This window comes from Gopherus flavomarginatus, chromosome 20 (genome assembly GCF_025201925.1).
Source record: "Gopherus flavomarginatus isolate rGopFla2 chromosome 20, rGopFla2.mat.asm, whole genome shotgun sequence".
Taxonomy (NCBI): Eukaryota; Metazoa; Chordata; order Testudines; family Testudinidae; genus Gopherus; species Gopherus flavomarginatus.
Genome location: NC_066636.1, coordinates 4,579,689 through 4,607,459, shown reverse-complemented (window position 1 = coordinate 4,607,459; position 27,771 = coordinate 4,579,689). Strand labels below are relative to the sequence as shown.

The 27,771-nt window shown below is 51.6% G+C and overlaps 1 protein-coding gene across 2 annotated transcripts; it reads left to right on the top strand.

The window, feature by feature from the left end:
- Positions 1-6,445: 6,445 nt before the first annotated feature.
- On the top strand, positions 6,446-15,803 carry LOC127037977 (CD276 antigen-like). 2 transcript variants are annotated; one of them, XM_050930285.1, is made up of 6 exons: positions 6,446-6,675; positions 7,750-7,879; positions 10,945-10,997; positions 11,404-11,751; positions 13,345-13,638; positions 13,898-15,803. In XM_050930285.1, exons 3-6 carry the CDS (start codon positions 10,973-10,975, stop codon positions 14,125-14,127), a joined length of 897 nt encoding a protein of 298 aa, XP_050786242.1. In that variant the 5' UTR covers positions 6,446-6,675; positions 7,750-7,879; positions 10,945-10,972; the 3' UTR covers positions 14,128-15,803. The 2 variants fall into 2 exon arrangements, with proteins under 2 accessions (XP_050786242.1, XP_050786241.1); XM_050930284.1 differs by having other exon boundaries at positions 10,945-11,140.
- Positions 15,804-27,771: the final 11,968 nt, after the last annotated feature.

Here is a 27,771-nt window from a genome sequence, read left to right as displayed (position 1 = left end):
CCCCTTTCTATTGGCTGCCCCACGCACCTGCTTCCTTTGCTGGTGCCTGGAGCCAACTCTGCATTTATCAACAAATGAATTTCATCTGTCACTTTGTTGCCGAGTCACCCAGTTTTGTGAGATCTCTTTGTAGCTCTTTGCAGGCTGGTTTGAATTTAATTATCTTGAGTAGTTTTGTATCATCTGCAAATTTTCCACCTCACCCTTTTTCCAGATCATTTATGACTACGTTGAATAGCACTGATCCCTACCCTTTGCTTCCTGTCTTTTAACCAGTTACTGATCTTTGAGAGGACCTTCTCTCTTATCCCATGACATCTACTTTGCATAAGAGCCTTTAGTGAGGGACCTTGTCAAAGTCTTTCTGTAACTCCATGTACATTCTATCAACAGAATCACCCTTGTCCACGTTTGTTGACCCCCTCAAAGAATTCTAATAGATTGGTGAGGCATGATTTCCCTTTATAAAAGGCATGTTGAATCTTCCCCAACAAATCATGTCCATCTATGTGTCTGATAATTCTGTTCTTTACTATAGTTAGGGCCCTTTATTTTCAGTTTTTATTTTATTTATTTTTTCCTGGGAATTTATCAGTGTTTATTACCACAACAACAAAAGCAAGTGAAAATCAGTGCAAAAACTGTTAATAATAGTTAAGCACTGGAATAAATTGCCTAGGGAGGTTGTGGAATCTCCATTATTGGAGATTTTTAAGAGCAAGGAAACACCTGTCAGGGATCGTCTAGATAATACTCACTTTTGCCATGAGTGCAGGGGACTGAACTAGATGATCTCTCGAGGTCCCTTCCAGTCCTATGATTCTATGATTTTTTGGGATAAATATTGAGGTTTATCCAGTAAATTAATGCTTTGAATTTAGAGTGAGCAGAAGTCCCAATAAAATTGGGACTGTTCCAATTTTGAGGAGTTTGTCCTGCATCCTGACCGAAGTACGGCCAGGACACCATTTGTCCTGTATATTTTTTACACTCACCTGTCCTGGTCTTCGGCAGTAATTCGGCAAAGAGTCCTTCAGTCACTGATGGTCTTCGGTGGCATTTCAGCGGCAGGTGCTTCTGTCTTTGGTGGCAAGGTTTATTACCCGCCGCTGAAATACTGCCAAAGACCGTCAGCGACTCAAGGATTCTCTGCTGAAGACCCGGACGTGCGAGTGTAAAAATCCCCCCCCCCCCAGGCGGTCCCGATATTTTCCCCTTACCATCTGGTCACTGGAGAACTAGCACAGAATTCCAAACACAAGGCCACTTCTGAGTTTAAGAAAACAATATATCTCTAATCTCCAAATAAAACTTTCCATTTAAATAAGCAGTTTACTGTTGCAGACTTAGAACTCTGAGCCTATAATTATTTACATTTAATAACTGGGCCCCACCATTTGCAGCGCATACGCTTAATTTCATCCTTTTCTCCTGTTTTTTTTTAAACTTTTGAATATTTTTTTGTGTTCCGAACCATATTCTGATACAGATTTTTGTTTTCTTCCCATTTTGGTGTGTCAGATCTTTAAACCATTATCTGCTAACAGCTTGAAATGTGTACAGTACATAGTGGGGGTGAGATTCATCAATACATTCAGATGCTCATGCACTTCCGAGCTTGTGAATGGCTTTGTCTTTCTTGAATGCTCCTTTAGCACCTCGATAGTCCGGTGCCCAATGGTGGCCGAAGCATGAAGGGGCATACGAATGTTTAGCATATCTGGCACATAAATACCTTGCAGCACCAGCTACAAAAGTGCCATTTCAGGTGACATTTTAAATAAGACAATTTTAAATAAGAAGCAGGCAGCAGTATCTCCCATCAATGTAAACAAACTTGTTTGCCTTAGCGATTGGCAGAATAAGAAGTAGGACTGAGTGGACCTGTAGGCTCTAAAGTTTTACACTGTTTTGCTTTTGAGTGCAGTTATGTAACCAAAAAAAAAAAAAGCTGCATTTGTAAGTTACACTCTCACAATAAGAGATTGCACTTCAGTACCTGTAAGAGGTGAATTGAAAAATACTATTTCTTTTGTTTACCATTTTTACAGTGCCTATATTTGTAATAAATAATAATATAAAATGAGCACTGTGCACTTTGTATTTTGTGTTGTAATTGAAATCAATATTGAAAATATAGAAAAACACCCCAAAATATTTAATAAATTTCCATTGGTATTCTATTGTTAAAAGTGCGATTAATCATGATTAATTTTTGTAATCGAGATTAATTTTTTTTAGTGAATTGCATGAGTTAACTGTAATTAACTGACAGCCCTAATTCTTATTATTCAAGCATTGGATTACTATCCATAGAGATTCTATGGTACAGTTTGGTTCATTTAAGAATTTTACTATATTTGTCTCTGTGCTTTCTTTCACATATGGTGCCACTCCCCCACCCGTACAACCTACTTGGTCATTCCTATATATCTCGTACTTTGGTATAACCATTCTGATTATCACCATTCCATCAAGTGTCTGTGATACCTATTGTGTAATACCAGGCACTCAGGTTCACCTATTTTAGTATTTAGACATCTAGCATTTGTATTTAAGCACTTATCAAATGTGTCCCTTTTTAGCTGTCTGTGATTATGTAACCTAATTGAATGGGACTCTATCATTTGATTGTTTCTCATCAGAACCTACCTATATGTTATAATCTTCCATCCTCTCCTCTTTACTAGGATATAGGGAATCACCACGAATAGATCCTCCCTTAAGGGGTGTCTCTGTCCAAACCTGAGGATCTCAGCACCTGTTGGCTTCCACAGCTCTGAGGCTATGGCTACACTGCGCATCTTAAAACTCCTCTTTTTCACCTGTGGTTTAGGTGAAGCCCTTCCTTCCTGTATCGAACCCATCAACAAGGAGACTGGGTGTGTCATAAACAGATAGTCAAAGGTTAATAAAACAGAAGTACTTCATGTCTCTTTTGCCTGTAAAGGGTTAAGTTCAGCGAGCCTGGCTGTCACTTGCTCAGAGGACCAATCAGGGGACAGGATACTTTCAAATCTTGAGGGAGGGAAGTTTTTGTGTGCGCTGTTAGTTTTTGTTTGTTCACTCTGGGGGCTCAGAGGGACCAGACATGCAACCAGGTTTCTCTCCAATCTCCCTGATACAGGCTCTTATAGATTCAAAATAGTGAGTACTAGGTAGATAAAGCGAGTTAGGCTTATGCTTGTTTTATTTGCAAATGTGTATTTGGCTGGAAGGATTTTAATTTGTACTTGTATACTTAGGCTGGGAGGGTGTTCCCAGTGTCTATAGCTAAGAGACCCTGTACCTATTCCATCTTAAATTTACAAAGATAATGTTTACTGTTTTTCTCTCTTTAGTTAAAAGTTTCTTGTTTAAGAACCTGATTATTTGTTTTTTATTCTGGTGAGACCCCAGGGGACGGGGTCTGGATCCACCAGGGAATTGGTGGGGAGAAAGGAGGGAAGGGGGAGAGAGAGGCTAATTTCTCTCTGTGTTAGGATTACTGTCTCTCTCAGGGAGAGTCTGGGGGGGGGGGGGAGAGAAGAAGGGGGGAAGGTGAATTTTCCTCTCTGTTTTAAGATTCAAGGAGTTTGAATCACAGTGATCTTCCAGGGTAACCCAGGGAGGAGAAGCCTGGGAGAGGCAACGGCGAGGGAAAGGGTTTACTTTCCTTGTGTTAAGATCCAGAGGGTCTGGGCCTTGGGGGTCCCTGGGCAAGGTTTTGGGGGGACCTGAGTGTACCAGGCACTGGAATTCCTGGTTGGTGGCAGCGCTACAGGTTCTAATCTGGTAATTGAGCTTAGAGAAATTCATGCTGGTACCCCATCTTTTGGATGCTAAGGTTCAGAGTGGGGATTTATACTGTGACAGGGTGTTTTTCAAACCATCGCTTTGGGAAATATTTCAGGACGGGTCTTTGGCCTGTGTGATGCAGGAGGTCAGATCGGATGAGCACAATGGTCCCTGATGGCCTTGGAATCTATTAAAATAACATCCCGAGCAGAGCAGAGAGACAGTCAGGTGTGAAATGCAGTGGGGTTGGGAATCGCCCCGGGGCAGGTACGAGAATTAACCCCTTGGCGTCAGGTTAGGACTCCCCCTCCGCTCCCCCAGCCCGGTATAACAGTGGGAAGTTTATTCCCCGTCCCTGCGGCTGGGAAAGAAGGAAGGAGACAGGAAGCTGGTGGGTGAGGGGGAGGATACCAGGGCTGGGGGGCTCCAGAGCTGGAAAAGTCCAGGGAAAATCAGCCCAGGGCTGGGTAACAGTGTAGCCCCCAAGCTCCTCCCCCGCTACCCTCCAGGGCAGGCGCTTCCATTTAGGTGACCTAGGCCGTCGCCAAGGGCGCCAGGATTTGGGGGGGGGCATTTTGCCGGTAGGGCGGCAGGCTGCTCCGGTGGACCTGCCACAGGCGTGCCTGCGGAGGGTCCGCTGGTCCCGCCGCGGCTCCGGTGGATCATCCGCAGGCATGCCTGCGGCAGGTCCACCGGAGCCGTGGGACTGGCGAGTGGCAGAGCGCCCCCCGCAGCGTGCCGCCGTGCTTGGGGCGACGAAATGCCTAGAGCCGGCCCTGCGCCTAGGGTGCCAAAAACCATGGCGCCGCTCCTGCTACCCTCTGCTGTTCATCAGCTGTCGGCTAACTGGAAAACCTCGCCCCCAGACTGACTTCATTGCCAGATGCTCAGTTCCACCCGGCGTGAGTCCGCACCGCCGGGCAGGCCCCCAGCTGGTGTGAATCGGCCCTCGTGCCATTGCGGTGGGTACCAGGCTGAGTGGGCCCCGGGTCTGATCCAGGGCAGCTGGGAGGATGGAGGAGAGGTAGAGGGCTGGTCCCTGGCCAGATGGGCCTTGGGCTCTGATCTGCTCTGGCAACCCCCCCAGCCTGGATACCAGGCAAGCCAGGCTCGAGTCACTGCCTCGGAAGGGGAGCTCTGCTCCCAGCATTCAGGGCTGCGAGGGGCACATCCTCCCAGGTGGTGCAGGGACAGGGGGCAAGCGGCATATTTTCTCCCTCACTGTGGCCCCCTCCCCAGCTCCTATGGGCTGGGGCGGCTCCAGGCCCCAGCACGCCAAGCACGTGCTTGGGGCAGCATGCCGTGGGGGGCGCTCTGCCGGTCGCCGGGAGGGTGGCAGGCAGGGTGCCTTCGGCAGCATGCCTGCGGCGGGTCCGCTGGTCCCGCTCTGAAGCAGGCCTGCGGGAGGTCCATTGGAGCCGCAGGACCGGCGATTGGCAGAGCGCCCCCCGCAGCATGATGCCATGCTTGGGGAGGCGAAATGTCTAGAGTCGCCCCTGCCTACGGGGCTCAGCAGTGGGGAGTCACCTAATCCTAGACTCTCACATCCCTGCTCTCTGTGTGCCTGCCCCACTCCAGGATACCCCTGGACTGGGGTGTTCCAGGGGGCAGCGCACAGCTGGCAGGACCAGCCCTGAGCCTGGCACAGACCCCTCTCCCAGATGCAGGTGCAAAGGGGCCACTGGACAGTGCCAGATTCAGCCCCCAGAGCCAGGCACCTTCCATCATCATTTACATCCATGCAAAGTGAGGGATAGAGAACGCAGACAGGTTTGCAGCTCTGACCCTGACGGGGGAAGGGATTTGCATCCCGCTTTGCATAGGTGTGACATGCATCTCTGCAGGCTGGCCCTTTATGACAGAGCAGGAATAGAATCCTAGAACCATAGGACAAACCCATGGGACTCCCTGCCACTGGGTGTGAGTGGCCCTAACCTGTGGAACTCCCTGCTACTGGGTGTGAGTGGCCCTAACCTGTGGAACTCCCTGCCACTGGGTGTGAGTGGGATTAAAGGGTTAGAAGGGACCGTAAAGGTCATCTAGTCTAACCCCATGTGAAGATGCAGGATTAGTTGTGACCAATCCGACTCAGACAGATGCTGTCCAGCCTCCTCTCAAAACCCTTCAGTGAAGGAGCTTCCACGACCTCCCTGGGCGTCTGGTCCATTGCTCGATGCTCTCACAGTTCCTGTGGATTAATCTAAGTCTGCTCTGCTGTAGTTTGACCCCACTGTCTCTCGTCCTGCCCTTTGTGGCAAGAGAGAACAATTTCCATGTGAGCACTTCTGGTTTGGGCAGTAAAACACCTCTCAGAATCTCCGGGAAAAGGGCTGGAAATAACCAGTCCCCAGGATCCAAACAACACCTCGGGGTAAAGGCAGTGTGGCCCCCGGAACTCTGGGGACAGCCGGGCCCGCAGGCTGGGGGGCCCATTGCGGTTTGTTAGTGCCGGGCCAGCGCTAACGGGCATGAACCCTTTGGACACGGGGCCCTCGTGGGCAGGGCTGGTGCACTGGATCCAGGAGGGGGCAGCACACAGGTGGGGTGATTCTCTCCAGTGTGGGGCAGCAGGAGCGGAAGGCTGGACGGCCGGATTGGGACAGACACAGACAGAGACACAGGATTATTTCTCTCCAGCAGAAGGCAGCAGTAACAGACATTCTCTGTCTCTCTCGCTTGCAGCTTCTGGAAGAATCTCCCTTCTGTTCTCGCCCATCCCCATGTTTTACCAGCAGCTCAGAAGAAAGAGCTAATTTCCATGCTCCCCCCGCCCGGTTCCCAGCTGTCTGGCTGAGCGCTGCACCACAATCAACTCTGCTTCCCACCCAGGCCCTGGTGCCGGAGAATTGGCAGCTCCTGGACCAGCCCCAAGAAGAAACCTCTGGTGTATTTCTGCAGGTGAGCAGCTTACCCAGCCGCATTGGTAGCATTCAGGGTCTGGAACGAATCACCTCTAGGGTAGATTGGCCGCGACTGGGAAGGGTTTTCCCCCTCCTCTGTGGCATGGATCACCTGGGTGTGGCAAAGCAGCCCGTTCCCACCTCTTTTTGTGACCCAGCCCTTAGTCAGGTCACGATTTCGTCCCACTCTCTTTAGTCCCCTTGGCCTTAGGAAAAGATTTTCAGCCCCGACTCTAGGCCCCATGGTCCTGGCCCTTCTCCAGTTTCACACCACCTCCCCCGTGGCTGGCAGGGGAACCCGCTGGCTACACTGGGCACCAGGCCAAGGACCCTAAGGCTGGGCAGCAGAGTTCAGTCCACCAGACCTTTTGCTGTGATCTCCCTGGACTTCCTCCCACCCAACTGCCCTCAGCCCTTCTCCCCACGTCCTCACGAGTCTCCCACTTCTTTCAGGGCCGGGAATCCCCCAGTAAATCTCCACCAACATGTAACTCTCAATCCAGAGCCAACGCCCTCCCTGCACTCTAATCCCGGCCAGCGACCGCAGAGCCCCTTTGCCATCCTATCTTCCTCGGATTATAATCCTCTCCCCAGCTGGGGTCCATCACCGGGGGGCCCATCCTCCAAGTGAGCCCCTCTGTGCACTGGTCTGTGAAGTGTTGGGTGTTTTAACCCTTCAGGCACTGAGCCGTGCTCCCAACCTTCACGTAGTTTTTTGTCTGGGAATTTCCTAGGGTTTTTTCTTTTCATTATTAAAAAAATCCCACCAAGCGCGAGGCCATTCCCGGGCGACATGTCGACTGATCTGAAGATCGGCAGGATTAACTTCAAACAGTTTTTAAAAATTAAACATTTAAAGGGCTGTTCCCCAGTGCCCCAGCACAGCAGAAAGCCACCAGAGCCCCCCGGCCGGATACAGCTGGGTTTATAGCTGCTTTGCGTCTCCAGCTGCCGAATCTGGCCCTCAATGCGCAGTTGACTCTCTGGTTTAGGGGGATGTGTTGCAGAGCGGAGCTCTGTGGAGTGGATGGAGGGAACTGTCCCTGAGTCACCGTATCACTTTGTCTTTAAGGGGGGCTCCTGCCTCAGCTTCCCCAGCACGGCTGCCTCGCAACACATGGGAGCCTGGATTTCTGAGAGCAGCGACAGATGGGCCAATATTGGCGTTAGCTCTTAGCCTGAAGAAGCCATCTGGTGCCCAGGTAACCATAGTTACTATTATGCAGAGTCCACATCAGGCTTACATGATTGCTATAGCTGCTTTCTAGTGGCTCCCACATCATCGAGCGTGAGAGTGGACCGAGGGGCGGCCGAGAGCTGGTAACAAAGGAGACGTTGCCAGGGGAGAAGAATCAGCCCCTGGGAAGGGAGCGTTGCAGTTCAAGGTAACTGCACCTGCCTTCCCTCTCTGTGGGCCACGTCTCTCTCTCTCTCCCAGCTACACAGTCCCCTGGCTACCAGGGCTAAGCCCAGACGGCCTCCCCGACCCAGCGCCCACGCTTTGCTTCCTCTCCAGAGGCTACCGCTGGAGAAATTGCCACAGCGCCAAGTGCCCAGCCAGCTGCTTGTGAGTAAGCCCTGTGCAGAGATAACCTGACAACCCATAAAATACCCCACGGACCCACATGCTTGGGAAAAGCTCCCTGGAGCTCAGCCCCACTCCAGCCTGGGGCTCTGGAATTGAAATTGCGGGGCGAGGGGAATTGAAATTAGGAGGGTGTTTTATAAACAGGCACCTGTTAAAGCTACGTAGAGGTTGAGTAGAATCCAGAAATCGCTATTGTAGATTTGTAAGAATCAAGTCTGTGTACTTTTTCAGCTGGCTTAACAAACACAGCTTGTCCTCACTTAAGGAGTCAATATAAGTACCTTCATTAGTCAACTTCTGGATGAAGTCTTTGCTTCTTCCAGTACTTTTTCAATGGCTAGTTCTCTGATTGATCCAAAAGTAGCTTCTATTGCTGGACAAAGATCTAATACTGTTGTAGCAGATGCCTGGATGGCATTGTTTAACGATCCAAGTGGTTTCAACCGTAGACTTACAAGAGAGAGAATGGCAATAGTCTTCTCTGAACTCAGTAACAAAAGTAATCCACCAGCCTCACTACTTAGATCTGTCCTATCTTGGTGGACACTTTCCAAAGCCAGTAATAACGGCTGCAGTAATTTTAAGGCAACAGCCAAGGATCGCTCATGAGAAAGCTGGCAGGTTTTCCCAGGTTGGACTAATTTGAACTTCAGTCTCAGTGTATCTTCTATTTGTTTCCAAGATGTTCAGTCCTTTTGGACTCTTGCTGAAAAATCTCCATCGGGGCCCCCGGCTGCTCCTGCTACCTCGGGGCTCCAGCAGTGGGGCTCTGGCAGTGATTTAAAGGGCTCGGGGTTCCAGCCACTGCCGGGAGCTCCGGGACCTTTAAATCACCGGCCTGGGGAAGCGGGTCCGGTATGGTGCACCGGCTCTTGACAGCACTCCGTACTGGCCTGTACTGTCTTATTTTCACCTCAGGACAGGTCAAATAGTGCCTCTGACTCTTGGGCAGAGCCCACACCACTAAGCAAAACACCTTTGCCCCACTCTCTCTCTGCACCAGGATCTGGCATCCAAACCTCCTGCGTAGGGAGTGTGGGTCAGTTGCGGGTGACCGGTGCTTAATTTGTAATGAAAGAGGTGCCGGGGCTCAAGCAAGTTTGTTACTTTCATAACTGACATGACAAGCCCCGAGGTCCCAGGGCTAGGAACTGCCGAGCCTAGAGATGCCAGGACTCAGTCCTGACAAGCCCTGGCACAAACTAAGCCCTGAGGGAGACCCCCTTATTCAGTTAGGCTAAGAATAGTTCTGCTGCCCCTTACTCAGACAATGAGGACAACATTTCATGCCCCTACATTTAATACTTCAGTGATTTGTAACCCAACGCTGGCCAAAACTAATCACTTGGGCAGCACGGCTCTGGCTGCTGGATACCTAGGCAGAGCAGGTGAGTTCATGCAAACACAGTCTGGTCCTGAAGCCTTTCCACCCGCCCCGGCTCAGCACTAGCTGTCAGGGGAGAGCTCAGTCGGCCCTTGCTTACAAACCATCATTTGCAATGATTCGCTAGGCCAATACGAAACAAACGTGCCGACATTGCCATAAATAACAGCTGCATGAAGAAGCCAGTCTTTGGTCAGACTTTTCTAACCCATTCTGCTTTCTCAGGAACAAGTATTTTCTCGTATTCTGTGTTTACTTTTAAAGCGTGTATTAATGTTTCACTTTCAATTCAAATTTCCAACCAATGACTAAATTGGCAGCACTGCATGTAACTGGGGTGGGGGGCGTGCTGGGGAAATTCGGGGGTGTGTGTACAGTTCCCCTTCGAGGGTTGTCTAGGGAAATCCCTGGTCCTTCCAACCCCACAGCCAGGGTTTCCCTGTGGCTCCCGGCACAGAACCAGAACCCAGGCTGGGCCTATGCTTGCTCGTCTCCGGCGCAGGTCAGCAGCCACCCAGGCCCCTCTCCACAGGGCACAGCTCCCCAAGGCTGCAGAGCCAGAGCTGGGGAATTTCCATCAGCTTCTCCCCGGTGAATCCGCTGCACTCGCACTGTTCCCAAAGGCCAGTCTTGGTGGCACATTGCCCTCTGACCCCGCTGGCCTGAGGCTGCTGTGACCACAGAGGGGCTCTCACAGAGCAATCGGGAGCAAGGTGGGTCTCAGCTGAGCACGGCCTTTTGAGGCCATCGTGTCCCCTGCTCTGGCCTCAGGCTTGAGCGTTGGCTTCCCCAGGCCAAGTTCTGGAGATGCTGGATTTCAGTCCAGTAATAATCGCTGTGGTGGTTTGAAGAGGCTGCCCCGATTCCTGGCAGAACCTCCCCATTCACATCGTTCCCTTCCGGATCTCCAGGCATCCGGTCTAAGGGGTCTTGCTCGAGGAGCTCACTGCAGGAAACAGGCGGAGGGGAGGGACATGTCTGGGGCCCGAAGACCTAGTCCTGAAGGCACTGAGTCAGCAGGGTTGCGGGGGAGAATCTCTAGGGCTGGCACAGCAATGGGGATACTGGTTAAAGAGGCTGTTTGAAGGCCCAGGCCTGACTCCACGACCTCCTGTAAATTCCCTAATCAATTTTCTGACTTTACAAACGGGGCTCATTAAGAAATTTTGCCCCTGGCATGAAACAATCTGACAGGAATGACTCTCGGAATGTATTGAAATCTCATGCACTGGGTGGGCCAGTAGGAATCTGGCAGTGACCAAGACACAGGATGGCTTGGTGTTCTCCTGTTACAGATGGGGAAACTGAGGCACAGAGGTGGACATGCTGCATCCGAGGTGCACAGAGGGTATGTGGAAGAACAAGGATTCAAACCCAGGACTCCTGAGTCCTAGCCATTAATCACTACGCACCGTTCTCTGCTGCCTGGGACAGCCATGAAGACTTTCCTCGTCCCTTGGCTGCACTTTCCCATTCTGTTCATAGGAAAAGGTAACTGGGAATGTCACTCATGGCATCGTACTGGGATAATGGCAAATCTTTGCGCATCACAGCCGGAGTGAGCTCCTCTCCCCGCCGGCATTCCCACCCCCTTCCCCACAGTTCCCCCCACAGGGCCAGGCTGGGGCTGGAGTAGTCGGGAGCTCCCGTGAGGCTGACAGTCCCACCCGGCTGCCCACAGCACCCCCTGCTGGGAGAGGCGAGGCTCTCACACCCTAAATCTCACTAACCCCTGTGTTTTTTCCCCCCTGCAGTGCAGTCAGCACCAGACGTGGTAGCTCATTTCGGGGGGGACGTCACCCTGAGCTGCCTCTTCCCATCCCAGCCTGGGATGAACCTCCAGCGTCTGACCCTCACCTGGCAGAAGGAGCGGGCGGGGGCAGAGGCCTTGGTGGTTCATAGTTATTATTATGGGAGGGAGCAACTGGAGAAACAGGACGAGGCTTATAGGAGCCGGACCCGGCTGGATCCAGAGGGGCTGGCTCGGGGCGATGCGTCCCTGACACTGAGGGGCGTCCGCACCCAGGATGAGGGTGTCTACCTCTGCCACATCACCTCGGAGCTGGGCAAGACGTCTGAACGCAGGGAGCTGAGAGTGGGAGGTGAGTGCTGGGGCTGCTGCATCCCAGGATGGGCCTGACTAATGCACAGCGGCTCCTTGGACCTGGTAGTGACTGCAGCCTGTGTGGCACCGTGTCCCTGCCCCAGTCGCTGCAGCCTGTGTGGCTCCGTGTCCCTGCCCCAGTCGCTGCAGCCTGTGTGGCTCCGTGTCCCTGCCCCAGTCGCTGCAGCCTGTGTGGCTCTGTGTCCCTGCCCTAGTCGCTGCCACCTGTGTGGCTCCCTTTTTCCCTCTAGTGGCTGCAGGCTGCATGATTCTGTGTCCCTCTTTAGTGGTTGCGGGCTACCTGGCGCTTCATTAGCCTCCTTGCTGTCAGAATTCCCTCCAAGGCCTCTTTGTACCCAGCTTCCCGAGAACGCAGTTCCACGCCACACTTCGTTGCTCAGGTGTTTTTAGCTGGCTCGCAGCAACCCTACGCTGAGCTGATCTGCTTCAAATGCAGGGGGGTGGGCATGGGTCCATCACAGCTCCAGAGTCCCACAGAAACTCATTCTCGTTATGCACATTTACACATCACATCACATTTACTCTACACAGCATCTGACATTTTACGATTGGCTGGTTACTTAGCAGGAACCAGTCCCTGAGCCACACGCTCTGTCCCCCTTTCGACTTCCTCTTTCCCTCATCTCTCTATTCCTAACGTATCCTGTCCCTTGTTAGCTGGCTCACAGTAAATAGGTCCTGAAGTGTTCTCCCTCTTCTCTTAGCTGGCTCAGACATTCTGTCTTTTCAGCCTGCTGACCTCTTGACTCATATTCTGTAGCACAAATGTCGTGCTTCCAGCCTGCTGAGTCATTTGCCCCCCAATCCTGTCTTCCAAAGGAGGAGGCCTTACGTCAGGTCAGGTCTCAGCTACACGCACACTGTTGTGTTACTGTGGCTGGTTCTTTAGCTCAGGCAGCTGCCGCTCAGGGGGTGAGACGTTGGTTAGGTCATTGGTTCAAGCCCCAGAGACAACCTGACGTTGTTCTCTTTAAAATGTCTTCCTTGGTGCTAATCTGTTATTTCCTGCAGCTGACTCTATCGCAGGGGTTCTCACACTTCATTGCACCGCGACCCCCTTCTGACAACAAAAATTGCCACATGACCCCAGGAGCGGGGACCCAATCCTGAGCCCGCTCGAGCCCCACTGCTCCCAGTGTGGGGGCCAAAACCGAAGCCCAAGGGCTTCAGCCCCAGGTAAGGGGCCTGTAACCTGATCCCCACCCCTAGGGCTTCAGCTTTGGCCCCAGCAAGTCTAAGCCAGCCCTGGCGACCCCATTAAAACAGGGTCACAACCCACTTTGGGGTCCCGACCCACAGTTTGAGAACCACTGCAGTGTCGGGTTAATCCTACGTGCTAGGAGGGTGAATCCTGGAGCTGGAGCCCTCAGAGCCTGGCTGGAATATCTCTGCGCTGAGGCTGCCCTGTATGTCCCAGCTGTGAATTGCTGAGAGCTCCTTCGGTGACCCCAGTGTGAGCCCTGCTCCAGAGCAGACTCAATCCAGATTCACAACTCAGGGCAGGACCCAGCTTATGTGGCCCAATTCTGAGCCCCCTCCCTAAATCTGCTCCCATGTTTCTTCCCTCCAGCCCCGTTCAGCGAACCCCAGCTGACCTTCAGCCTCTCCAGCGCCGGGGTCACGCTGACCGTCCACACAGGGGGTGGGTACCCCGCGGCCACGGTGCAGTGGCTGGACAAGGCGGGCAGGGATGTCACAGCAGAAGGTGCCACGGAGCAGCAGGTGGATGAACAGGGGCTTTACCACGTCACCAGCTGGGTCACGGTGCCAGCTGCGACCCACAGCGCCAGGCTGACCTTCATATTAACCCCTCGTGTGCTGGGGGCACCAATCACCCGACCACTGAGGCTGGAGCTGAGCCCAGGTGAGGCAGGGAGGGGAGATCTGGATTTCAGCCCCCAGGGGCAGCTCAGCCCTGGGAACCCTGAGAGAGAGTGGGGGCAGGAAGCCCAATGGGGGTGGGGGATCCCCATCTATTCCCCCCCAGTCTATTCCCCCCAATGATAAATCCGCCCTGCTGATGCGATTGGGCTCCCGTCCCTTTCTCTGAGCTTTCACCACAGCTGTCGTCAGGGCATGACCCCTGCACTCAATCACAGCCCCTTCCTCTCTCTCTGTTGTAGGACTCCTGGGTCCCCCAGCCTCCTGCCTTGGGGTCCGTCTGGCTGTCATCTGTGCCGCCTGCCTCTTCATTGTCCTGCTGGCTGTTGCGTTTCTCTACCATCTCCGCCAGGCCCCGGCTGGATCCCGCTCCGGGAGGAAGGTTGAGGAGGAGGAGGAGCAGAAAGAGATCTCCTGCCCAATCCCAGCCAGCCCCACTGGCCACGAGCAGCCAGCCGGGGACAAGTCCTAGGGATCGGCTGGGGCAGAGCTGGAACCACCATGGGCAAGATCTAGCATCACTCGGGCTCCATCATCTCCCGGCAACCGAGCCCCAGGGGAGCAAGGACAACCCCACTGCCCCCGCTCTACCATCCGGCCATGCCCCTCCGCCTGGTGCCCTTGGCCAAGATCTGGGAGACCCACATCATCCCCTAGCGGCATCACCGCAGAGTCTCCGGCCTTCACCTTCCACCCTAAGAATCACACTCCATCCACGGCCTTTGTTTTCCATCCAGGGCCCCCGATGTGATCGGCAGAACTGCTGGACTAGGCAGCCCGCGGGTTGGCACAAAGGGGCCAGGGTTCTGCATGTCAGCCCAGTGGCAGGTCCCTGGCTGCCCAATGCTTGTGCCTTCAGCTGTGATCTCTCCTCTGCTTGCCTTGGTCCTGTCCAGCTTCCGCCCTGCTCTCATGCCCGGCTTCTGATCCCTGTCTCCAGTTATTGGCTTGGCTTTGGCTTTTAATGTTGGTGGATTCCTAGTTGCAGCTTTGGCCTATGGCTCTGGCTTGGACCTGGCTCTAACCACTAAGTCAGATGGCCCATGTCTTGCCCCTGACACTGGGTGTTAATCTCCAGGCTAGCTGCAGCCAGCACCGGTGCACTCTCTTCTCCAGCTGTCCCTCTTTGGCCCCCTCCCCTGCTCAGACTGTGCCTTCTTCATCAGCTGTCCTACCCCGTGCTGCATTCTCATCCTGAGATGGGATCAGCCCGCAGTCCTCTTGTCTGCATCATGTGCAGTTCTTATACTGTCCTCATCGCTGCATAGCTGAGCACCTGCCAAGTCGGGCACTAAGCACCACGATTGTGCATCTGTCAGGTGCTGTTTGTTCTCTCAGCCTCTCCCCAGACGGAGAAGTGAGTGCACTGGAGGCTCTTGTTTTGGTTGGATGTCCTTTTTGGTTACTAGAAATAGACCTGTTGCTATATGTTTATGTTGGAGAAGGCAGGCCCAAGAGCCTTTGGAGCAGACAGCTGTGAGATTTCTAATGAGCCTTGGCTCCTGTGGCAGGTAGTTCCGCAGTCTTCAACCATGCTTGGAGAAGGTTCTTGCTCCTGCACCGATGAGCTTGACTCCTATGGTTGAGAATTTCACTGGCCAGAGAGCTGTCAATCACAGTCTGTTCCCTCGAGCTTTACATGGGCTGTTGAATAGGCTGGGCCTAGGCCATGAAGCGCTGTGAAGATAATGACCGGTCACTATCCTGCGGGAAGCCAGCGTAGGGAGCGGAGCAGAGGTGGGATGTGCTCATGGCAGCTGAGGAGGCTTTCCGCCTGGGCCCATCGCCCTGCTGCCATCCCTGCCTGTGCGTCAGTTTCCCATCTATAAAATGGGGATAACACTACTGCTGTTCTTTGTAACATGCCGTGAGAGTTGCTGTTGTTTTAAGTGAGTGTTTGTTATTTATTATTTGTATTATTAAATCTGTCCTTCCAAAGATGTCCTTAAGTTCATGAACATGTGTCATGCAGGAATGTAAGGAGATTGCCCTTTTTAGCTCAGCAAAGAGGCAACTTGATTCTGGTCTATCAACATGGCCCTGGGAAGGAGATTTTTGAGAGTGGAAACATCCTGGTCTGACGCAGAGCGCGATAGGGATACCGGGCCAGCTGGGCCCGTGGGTCTGATCCAGGGCAGCAGGGAGGGAACAGAATATCAGGCTGGCTGGGCCCATGAATCTGATGCAGGGCGGCAGGGAAGGGTTTGGGGGTGGAATGAAAATACCTCAGAATTCCCCTTACTACACAGGGGGCTCCGCTCCACAACCCCCTCCCCAGCTGCCGGGGGCGCAGAAGAGAGTAGGACCGGAGCGCCTGCCGAGGTGCCGTTAGGAACCAGAGTGATCAAGTGCGTAAAACCTTCCTGTCCCATCCCCTCTGCCCTGGACTCACCCCATCCCCCTCCTGCCCCTGACACCTCAACTTCCTCCTGCTTCTCCCCTGGGACAGCGCGATACAATCTCATGGGCCATACAGGGAAGAAAAAAAACCTCAACACACAGTGAAGTGGAACCCCCAGAAAAAAACAAACAGCTGAAATCCCGACTGGTTTCTCACCTTCTCTTTGGTTTCAAAAACCGCCCAGAATTTATGAGCAGCAAGAACTGGCCGGCTGTTCTCACGAGCTCCAGTTGTCTCCATTTCCCGCCACAATAAAACAGCTAGTACAGAAATATTTGACCAGCCGGATCAATAGTCTGCCCCTGACTACAAAAAGGGCCTGGGAGAGGAGTGGACACTATAATTATGAACACAAGCTAAGACATTTACCACAACAGGCTACAGAACACACACACGATGGCCTGTGTTGATTAATACATTTAGCCAGCCTGTGTCGTATTAATAGCGTGCATTAGCGGCACCGTTTCTATATGCTAGTAAGCATTAAGCACCACTAGCACGAAGCACAAATGCTGTAACTTTGCTGTAGGCTAAGCTGGCCTGGACCAGAACCCTGTTCCCTGATGCCAAGTATCCCAGAACTCCTTGCCTTTGCTGAAATAAGGATTTGGCAGAAGCCAACAGGGAAACGTGTCAAAGGCAAGATACAGTCGTTCCATGGCCTAGTACAAGCTGGGAAGGATCTTCACAGCGCAGGCCCTGGAAGGCTGGTCTCAACCCACAAGTAAGGGAGGAACAGAACAGGTTAGAGAATGGGGACAAAGTGAGGGGTTGGGTTCCAGTGACGTGGGAAGAAATTCGCAACTTGTAAAATCATATCACCGATACCTGCCGAAATGTGTAACTAGGGGATCAAATCTTCTGCATAGGGCGACTTTAAAGGGATTGCACAGGACGGCTCTTTGGCAACTGGTATCCCCTCTCCTGTAGCATATTAATAAACCTGACTGACGCTGGTTATTTTGTCTCTTGAGCATATTTCATAACGAAATAACAAACCAAAGATTGGTCAATCAGTGACTATACCAGTGGTTTTCAACCTGTGGTCCGTGGGCCCTTGGGGAGCCACAGACTATGTTTAAGATTTCCAAAGGGCTCCCCTCCTCCCTTTGAAATTTTTAGGGGTCTGTCAATGGAAAACTGTTGAAAACCTCTGGACTATACGATTTCGCCTGCTGTTCTTGCAGGGGATAGAGTGCGTATTAGACATGGTATGCAAAGTAGCGTTAGATTGTGTCACTCTGCAGTTCATAGAGTCTAAGGCAGAAGGGACTGTTGCAAGTGGCAACTCCACTCGTTCTCAAACTATGGGGCAGGCCTCTCAACGGAGGTGCAGGAATGTGTCAAGGGAGGTGTGAGTTAGATGCTTTTTTTTTAAGAGCTCTGGCTGTCAGCCCTGGGTGGCTGGTACTTGTGCAGAAGGGCCATGCACACCCCGGAGATGGGGATAAAGGGGACAGCCAGAGCCCCATGATCCCCAGGGTACAACCTGGAACTGATAGACGGCTGTGCCCCCCTAACTCTCCAGCCTGGGCTGTTTCTCACACTGCTATGCCAGTGAGAGGCAGCAAACCCTTCCAGACGCTGTGATCACTCAGCCATCAGCATGACTGATCCATGAGCCACTCACGAAGCTTACGGCAAGAGGCACCAGCCAATCACCCCAGCTCCCAGCCTTGCACCTCTGCACTATACCATCTTACACAACCCAAGCTTCTCTTGGACAGCACAAACTTGTTGAGTGGATCACCATTTTAGCAAGGAAAATGGACATGCACCAGCCTTTGTAAACTGAGCTAAGATGCCCTGAGCACTTCAACCAAGACAGATTTATTAACTGAGACAGATGTTAAGAGATTATAAGTAGCAGGCATAGAGATCGGGGTAGTTATGTAGAAAAAAAATTCAGTCTAAATTTTACAGACTAAACACGATTTGAAACAAGCAGCCTGTCTGTCTCTCATAGATGTTACAGGCAGCTCACACTCCTCAATACACAGGCTGGATTTTTTTTCCCAGCTTAGGACCAATCTCTGTCATTCAAAGTCTAAATTAGCTCTTACAACATAAGAAAGAGATCTTGGAGTCATTGTGAATAGTTCTCTGAAAATATCCACTCAGTGTGCATCGGCAGTCAAAAAAGCGAACAAAATGTTGGGAAGTCATTAGGAAAGGGATAGATCAGAGGTCGGCAAACTTTCAGAAGTGCTGTGCTGAGTCTTCATTTAATCACTCTAATTTAAGGTTTTGCGTGCCACTAATACATTTTTACGTTTTTAGAAGGTCTTTTTCTATGTCTATACTATAGAACTAAACTATTGTTGTATGTAAAGTAAATAACATTTTTAAAATGTTTATGAAGCTTCATTTAAAATTAAGTTAAAATGCAGAGCCCCCAGACTGGTGGCCAGGACCTGGGCAGTGTGAGTGCCACTGAAAATCAACTTGCATGCCGCCTTCGGCACACGTGCCATAGGTTGCCTACCCCTGGGATAGATAGTGGGATAGACCCAGTCCAGTTGGGAACAGCAGAGTGGTCGAAGGGAGATATACTGGCCACTGGATAAGCAGTTTTCTGTTCCTTGAGTGACCAGAGCAAGGGCTGCTCCAGGCTAATGAGAACCTCTGACTCCAATTAATCTGCTAAGAGTCAAGTGAGGCTGTTAAGCACCTGACTCTAATTAAGGCCCCTCTGATGCTATAAAAGGGCTCACTCCAGTCAGGCCAGAGGGAGCCAGGGACCCAGAGGAGAGGAAGTGTGTGCGTGCGAGGAACTGGGAGCAAGAGGCGTGCAAGGAGCTGAGAGTGAGTAGGTATACTGCTGGAGGACTAAGGAGTACAAGTGTTATCAGACACCAAGAGGAAGGTCCTGTGGTGAGGATAAAGAAGGTGTTTGGAGGAGGCCATGGGGAAGTAGCCCAGGGAATTGTAGCTGTCACGCAGCTGTTACAGAAGGAACTATAGACAGCTGCAATCCACAGGACCCTGTGCTGGAACCCGGAGTAGGGGGCAGGCCCGGGTTCCCCCCAAACCTCCCAACTCCTGATCAGACACAGGAGGACTTGCCCTGGACTGTGGCTTCTACCAGAGGGGAAGGTCTCTGGGCTGTTTCCTGACCCACAAGGTGAATCTGTGAGGTGAGCAAATCCGCCAATATACACAGGACCCACCAAGGTAGAAGAGGAACTTTGTCACAATAGCAAGACAGAAATGTAATATTGCCTCTCTATAAATCCATGGTATGCCCACACCTTGAATACTGGAGCTGGTCCCCCCCACCTCAAAAAGATATATTGGCATTGGAAAAGGTACAGAAAAGGGCAACCAGAATGATTAGGGGTATGGAACAGCTTCCGTATGAGGTGAGATTAATAAGACTATGGGGAGTTTCCAGCTTGGAAAAGAGACGACTAAGGGGGGCTAGGATAGAGCTCTATAAAATGATGACGTGTGTGGAGAAAGTAAATAAGGACGTGTAATTTACTCCTCCTCATAACACAAGAACTAGGGGTCACCCAATGAAATGGAAAGGCACCAGTTTTAAAACAAACAAGAGGAAGTATTTCTTCACCCAACACGCAGTCAACCTGGGGAAACTCTGCCAGAGGATCTTGTGAGGGCCAAAACTATAAGAGGGTCCAATAAAGAACTAGATAAGTTCCTGGAGGACAAGTCCATCATTGGCTATTAGGATAGGATTCTGGGCTGGCTGGACCATTGGTCTGATCCAGTATAGCTGTTCTTATTACCAATAGAGGGCAGTCCCAACAAGCAATATTTATACTTGGTGCACTGAATGTGCTAACTTTCCAAAGCTGCCCAAAATGATTAGTGAAAGTGTTTTGGAGAAAAACACTAAACAGAACAATGTAACTGAAAATTGGGAGCTATTGTTTAATCAGCGTGTTAAATGGTGCATAAAGCACATTGCATAATTAGCTGAGCTCGCAATGGCCTTCCACTCAACTGGCTGACATTTCTCTGTCTGCAAATGTGGTACCCATTTCAAAATCTAGATCTAGTCAAATACAACACTTCAGGGAAGATTCTAGGCATCAATGATCTGATCATTGGGTTGCTGGTGGTAAACAAGAAATTCCCATAAGGTTCCCTCCCTCCCTCTTCCCAAGAGCCACCCTCATTGTCTCTCCTCTTTCTGCTCCCACATCCTCTGCAAACTTTCGAAGACAGATGCCTCGTGATGGCCTTCACTCATGGGGATGTTGCCCAGTGGTCAGGGTTTCGGCCCTTTGTGGGGGGAAGGGTGCGGCAGATGGTGGGGGAACCCAGGGCCTCCCATGGGCTCTGACCCAGGCCACTCTGAGGGCAACACAAGGGGGTGACACTGCCTACCACCCGCTATTGTCCAAAGTTTGTAGTTTATCACAGGAAGCGCTGAAGAGTGTCACCTCACTGCTTGGTACCTTTTTGCAGCTAGGCATGGCATGGCAGCTCTCTCCGTCTTGGGGTGGCAGCTGCCTCTGTAATGCTGACAGATCCCGGTCGCCGACTCGTCGGTGGGCGGGATCGAACAGGGGACATCTGGAGCTTAGTGTGTGGGCCTCTACAGCGTGAACTAAAAGCTATCTGGCTGTTAGCTAAAGCTATAGAGAAGACTAATTTTAGCTCTCCCTCTAAGTGATCTTGGTGCCACTGGCTGGGACAGACCACCACACCCAGAAGGTGTGTGGGTTACATACTTCCCCTAGCTGAGGAAGCACGTCCTGAGTTTCAGAGAATTCCCAGTTGTAATCCCAGACAACCCCTGTAACAATGCGGCCTCTGGTGGGACATTACTGAGAGTATCAATTCAGGACCAATTGCTTGGAGCAGGGCAGTCACAGCCCAAGGCTGGGTGTCCTTTACTATTAAAGCACGCCAAACCAGCCATACAGAGAGGATGTTGGTTTTACTCCACTGGCTAATCGGGAGTCATACAAGCAATTCCCTCAGATATTCCAGTTCCCTTGTATCACCACCAGCACCACTCCTTATGAGGATGAATGGGTACAAAACCCAATACCCCAGTAGAAGAAGAAAGGTTCTCCCACAGGACCAAGCCCCACATCCAGGTCAATAGACAAGTCAGATTTTACCCACAAATCACACTGTTGCAAATCTTTTAGCATCTAAAATCTAAAGGTTTATTCATAAAAAGAAAGAAATATAGATGAGAGTTAAAATTGTTAAAGGAATCAATTACATACAGTAATGGCAAAGTTCTTAGTTCAGGCTTGTAGCAGTGATGGAATAAACTGCAGGTTCAAATCAAGTCTCTGGAGTCCATCCACAGCTGGGATGGGTCATTCAATTCTTTGTATAGAGCTTCAGTTTGTAGCAAAGTCTCTCCAGAGTTATGAAGCAGGACTGAAGACAAGAGGGAGACAAGGCATCAGCCTTTTATAGTCTCTTGCCATGTGGTCTTTGCTTTCATTGTCTCAAGGACACTCTATCCAGCACGTGGCATAGAAAAACCTTAGAGTTCTGTCCGTAGGCAGGTCCCTGCATACGTTGCTGAGTCACAAGGTGGATCTGCCTTCTCTCAATGGGTCAATCGTATAGCTGATGGTCCTTAATGGGCCATCAAGCAGGCTAGGCAGAGCCTTCTTCTACTTGTCTGGGATGTCCCCAGAAGCAGAGCACAAGTTTGAAATACAGACAGTATAGATCCAATATTCATAACATCAACTACAAAAATGATACACATCTAGAGATAGCATAATTATAATCAGCCAATCAGAATCTCTCCTTTGACCCCTTACACCACAACCTTTCTACAATATTGGCTGCAAATATAGAAGAGTGGTCGCAACGGTGATCTATACAGTTACAGATTGTCAATAACGTCACAGGAGGTGACACGGCATCAGTGAGACTGATATTGGAATACTGCCTCCAGCTTTGGTGTTCTCATTTGAAAAAGATGTTGTGAAATTGGAGCTGGGGCAGCAAAGAGCCACCAAATGTCCAGGGCTGGAGAAAAATGCCTCCTGGTGGGCTATTGAAAGAGCTCAACCTGCTTAGCTTATCAAAAGACGATTGAAAGGTGACTTCATTGAAGTGTTGAAGTGCCTTAATGGAGAGAAAATATTGGCTATTAAACGGCTCTTTAATCTAGCAGAGAAAGGCATAACAAGACCCAGTGGCTGGAAGGTGAAAAGAGACAAATTCGTATTACAACTAAGGCACAAATATTCAACAGCGAGGATGGAGAATCCACCACAGGAACAAGCTACCAAGGAAAGTGGTGGATTCTCCATCTCTTGATGTCCTTTAATGAAGACTAGATGCCTTTCTGGAATGTGTTTGCCCCAAAAGTAGCTATTGTGTCATAAAGTAGGCCTGTGATATGCAGGGGGTCAGATTAGATGCTCTGAGGGTCTCTTCTGGCCATAAAGTCTACTAATTTCTGAAAAACTGAGTGTAGCATTGGGAGCAGTGTCTGATGTTTTATTGTCTAGCTGGCTTGCTGCCTAGAACGAACGCTCCTTGAGTGGGGTGATCCACAGGGAGTAGCTCAAACCTCCAAAGTGCCTGGCCAGGGGCAGGATATTGGCACAGCAAGGGAGGGGTGTGGCAGTGACATCACAAAGGCCTTTTGCAGGACCTCAGACTATTGGTCAAAGGTGGTGGGGAGGTGGTGACCTCACAGAGATGCTGACATCAGCCAGGCAGGACAGGGGCGAGGGGCCAGGGAAACCTCAGAGACCTCTGTGGCTTTGCTTCAGCAAGTCTCCTTCTCGAGGTCTCTCTTTGAGGACTGAGAGAGTATTAGGGTTCGCGCACGTGAGCGCCAGGAGGAACCTCTTTCGAGTTTTCTCCTTCCCTTTGCCTGATTTTACAAGAAAACAGCCATTCCTGTTTGGAAGGTAAGAGCCTCCTCGAGGTTTGAAACCTATTCAGTCTGATCTATCTGGTGACAGTTGAATTCTAGGCATGGAAACCATGAGCTTAAGGAGGCAGAATTTTATTCCGCACTTAGAATTTTGTCACTTAGAATCACTGGGGACATTAGGGTTTGTCCTTTTTGTTTCACCTTTTCCTCCATCTCTCCCTCCTTTCTTTTCTTCTCTTGCTTCTTTTGTTCTTTCTCCTGTTCCCCTCCCAACACCAGGAGGGGTGTGTGTGTGTGGGTGGGTTTGTCGCGGGGGAGTGCTCTGCAGCTCCCACTGCGGGAGGTCCACCCAAAAATGTGGGGCTGAAATAGTGTCCAGGAACTGATCCCCAGGGTGTCACGAGAGAGAGCCAGGGCCATCAGGAGCAGCACGGCCCTCCTCCTATCCGTCATCACCCTCCCTGAGTTCCACATAAGTAGCCTCTGACCCCAGTTTCCTGGCTCCAGGCGGGAGTGGGCTGGCTCCTATGGGCTGTAGGATCTGCTGCTGCAGGGTCTGTGGGTTAGAAGTGTTCCTCTCGGGGATGCAGAGTCAGAGCAGAGAATGAGCCTGTCTTGAGTCAAGGTCTTCTTGTCCAGGTTAAGTGGTGACTCTTGCTTTTAAGGGGACCGTGCTCCAGATTCATCCCTTCCTATCATCCTGGAGCAGCTGAGGAAGCAAATCCTCGTGGAGGGCCCTGCCCGCATCCCTGTGCTCCAGGCTCCCTTGCGGGCAGAGATAATTATGGATCTAGCTCTAGCTCCTATCCTCTAACATCTCCTGCAGAGGGGCCGAGGGGAAGGAGAGTCCTGGCCCAGGCAGGGACTGGGAGCTGACAGGAAAATGCTGATGGAGTCCCCTCTCCCTCTCCCTTCCATTAGAACTCAGCCAAATTCCCCAGAATGGGTCACCACGTGGCACAGCTGGCTCTGTTCGTCGGTGATCCAGCCAAGGACATCAGCCGGCAGGCCAGGGAGGGGGTTTACCGGCTCTACCAGCTGCTGCTACACCAGAGGGGTAAGGAACCCAGCTGGGAAATGGCACCCGATAGACCAGTGAGACTGGGCCCTCAGCCAATTTCTCTCAGACTGACCCCGCTGGAGGATGCGTCTCTCTCTCTCTCTTTCTGTGTTCTACACCACCCCCTGCCATTCTGTTGGGCCGGGCACACAGTGAGGGCTCTGCCCACTGTGCAGCCACCAGTGGGATTGCAAGGACACAAGCCCTGCAGACAGAATGACAAATGTGTGTGTCTCTTTCCCAGACCTGACAATCCATGAGGCCGAAGACCAGCACCTTGGACAGAGCAGTGCTGAGCAGTACTGCACCTGGCCATGCAGTGGCTGAGACAAATTGCAACCAGCCCTTGAGACAAGGGGCTAGACTTTAGGGGTTATGGTTGGTCACTGAGGCAGGTGCAAGGACTGTTGCTAACACCCCTCTCTGACCGCTGGAATGGGGTGAGGCTGGACTAGGGGGAATTGTGCTGGAGGGCAGTGGCCTGAAGAAGGACATTGTCAAGCGGGGAACAACATGGGTCCAGATGCCAACAGAGGACAAGAGAGGGACTGGACACTGCCATCAGAGGTCGCTCCCCATGGACTGAGCTAATTCCCGGAGCGACCAGCAGGAGGCGCCGCGGTGGTGAGTCCCAACCCCGTCACAATCACCCAGCCCTATTGTGCACCCCCGGCTACCCTGCAGACTCTGATCCAGACCTGACTGGGCCAGTCGGAGTGGCCTCCCTCCGAGCGGGAGAGTGAGGTGCCCCTGCAGGGAGCTATGGAAGGGGAAATGGAGCCCCCTGGCACTCACAGAAACTCTCTCCCTCTCTCTGTGGAGCAGGGTCCTTCCCTCTGCCCCCCAAATTCCTTCATCTAGGGCAGGAGTTCTTTCCCTCACACCCAATCTCCTACTCCCTTTCCTTGGTTTACCCCGATTCCATTCCCCCTGCACCCAGGCAGAGCTCTCCCTGCCCTATATGGTGCAGAAAGGCCCTTGTGTCAGGGCCCCAGCCCCACTGAAACTTGGAAGCTCCAATTTTGAGGAGGTGGGGGCGCGACAGGGGCTGAGGGCTAGCTTCATCTCCTGCCCTTTATTCTCCCCTTGGCCCTTCTATGGGGTCTCTAGGTGTGAAAGGAATAGGAGCCTCCTTCCCCTCTGTCTTCCAGGCCCTGGGATCTGGCACAGCCTCTCAGACGGGCGCATCCTGTAGATAAGCCACGTCAGGGAGTAGTGGGGACAGGTCACCTCGTCCCATCCAAGTGAGCATCGCTGGCTCTCAAAGAGGCTTAGATGGAAGACCCCGCTCCCTCATAGAGGTAAGAGCCATTTACTCCTTGGGGCATGTGGGTCTCTTGGGGGAGAAATGGCAACCCTGATGCATAGCCTGGCAGGGAGCTTCCCCTGTCCCTGGCTCCCGCCTCTGGGACAGAGACGTCTCCATCATCGTACCACCCTGGTTTTGTTCCTAGGAAGGGGGTCCCCAGAGATGTCCTCAAACCTGGACTCCTGAGAGCGTTTCTGGCAGAAGGCTCTAGCCTCTCGGGCATGAAGAGAACATCAGGTAGTCTTGATCACATGGCATCTCCGGTCTCCATCTCCACTTCCCACAGCAGGGCAAATGAACCCATCAGCTTCCAGAATCCCAACTTTTTGACTTCCTTCCGCTCAGCAGTGGGGTTTTACCAGCCCCCTCACCACACCTGTCAGCCTCTGAATGATGAAGAGCCTGAATGTCAGAGTCACCAGAACAAGCAAACTCCAGTTCTGGGCAGTGGGGCCTGTGTATAGTCAGACCCTCTGGAAACAAGGTCTGAAATGGGGAGCAAGGACCCCAGCCCAGTAACAGTGGGAGTGGGAAGAGCAGGCCTGTACCAAGGTGCTTTCCCCTGGGCTGCACAGCCTGGGGCCTAGCCAAGCTGATTATAGAATGAGCCCTAACTGAGAGGCAAAAGGAGAGGCCCCCTCCCGCCAGAGCATCGCTTATTGTAAACTTTCAAAAATGAATACAGTGGAGTCACATATTACATGGGGGTTAGGTACTAAGGTCAGCGCATAAGAGGAAAATGGTGTGTAACCCTTCTGCCCATCTGAGTTGGCAGCAACAAGGGCCGGGTTCAGTATCTGGGGTTTCATTTCAAAACACAATGCAAAACCAGCTCAAGCCCCCACCCAGTGACCTGGGACAATTATATACCACCCCCCGGGCGTCTCTAAGAGGCAATACTTCCCCTCTCGCAAGCACGGAGTCTGAGTGTAGCAAAATCCTTTTAATAAAGGAGGGAAACAATGTGGCATTATGTTGGGGAAACATCACAAACAGGATTCATAACACAAACCATGAGCAAAAGACCCACCCCAAGTAAGTTTGGCAGAGTCCTTTTCCCCTCAGGGTCTTAAGTCCAGCAACCCCCAAAAATCACTCAAAGTCCCAAAAGTCCAACACCCCAAAAGTCTCTGTTCCTGATCAGTGCAGCCCCAGAGTTCAAAAGTTTATCTGCAGAGTTTTACCTCCCTGCTTGGAGGGGGTGGGGGCACGCAGTGGTGTTAAGGGGCACCTTACGTGGTCCGAGGCTGACTGCCCCACATCTGCATGGGGTTCTGCTGCAGCCTTCACCACAAGCCACTCCAGCAGCTGCTCTGCTCCACCATTCCACGAGCTGTCCCACAAGCCACTCCAGTCATCCCACAAACTCCTCTGCCAGAAGCTCAACAACATAGCTTCAGGACCCCCCACAGCAATCAGTGATTTCAGCTCTTAGTAATTTTAGCTCTTTAGTGACTTCAGGTTGTAGTAAGGGATTCTCAGTGCAGGTGTACCACTGACTCAAAGCAAATTCAACTCAGCAGCTTGTAATTGGACTCCTAATAGAATTAAAATTAGCTCTGATATTCCACAGTAGAGCATGCCATTCATACTTCAGGCCTTCAAAAAAAGCATCCATACAAACACCTCTCCCCAGCCTCTCTCAATTCACTGGGTTTTGGAACCCATGTCCCTTGTCTAGCGAGTGCTACTTAGTTGATGGCGAGTCCCTTTGTCATAAAACAGTTCCATTGTCCTTGATTCGCATAATCAGGGTAACAACACTTTATTCTTCCTGCCCCAATAACAGAGAAACTGGGGATCCCACAGCAGCCCAAGTGACCATTTGAGCTGCTGTGGGCTCATGCTAGGTGGGGTGGGTGTGCCTATGAAAACAAGATCAGCCCCTGAAGTTCTTTTCCACAACTTGCCACAATTCACCATCAGATGTCAGGGTAGAGCTCATCCTGACTCTGCTTACATGCGTATAGTGAAAATTACTATAAAGTACAATACACACCATATACACTAGAACAGGAGTCCTCAACCTATGGCACATGTGCCAAAGGTGGCACACGAGCCAATTTTTTTTTTTTAATGGCAGGCTGCAGGTCCTGGCTGCCGCTGAGCCCATTGCCAGCCTGAGGTTCTGTTCACCCAGGCCATCAGTTAAAGACATGTTTGGACTTTTCGTTTGGGATGAGCGCGACCCAGGAAGGAGTGTACTAAAAGACAATCACCTGGCTGAAGGGCTGAGTTCCCAGCAAAAAACTGTCAGGGTGCCCTAGTGACTCTTGGCAGGGGTGCTAGCCCTTCAAGAAAGCTGTGACCCCAGGCCTTGCCAGGAAGGGGCACCTATCGGTGAGTGAACTCTGTTACAAGCCTGCTTCCATTATGGAAACAGCCTGGTATTGAAGAGGGATGGAGATGGCCTATGGGAGAGGGTGGCTGGAGTGGTCATACAGAAGGGGCAGTAGGGTCCAGTGATGAGAGCAGGGAACAGATTATCCTGAAGCCCTGCCACTGAGTGGT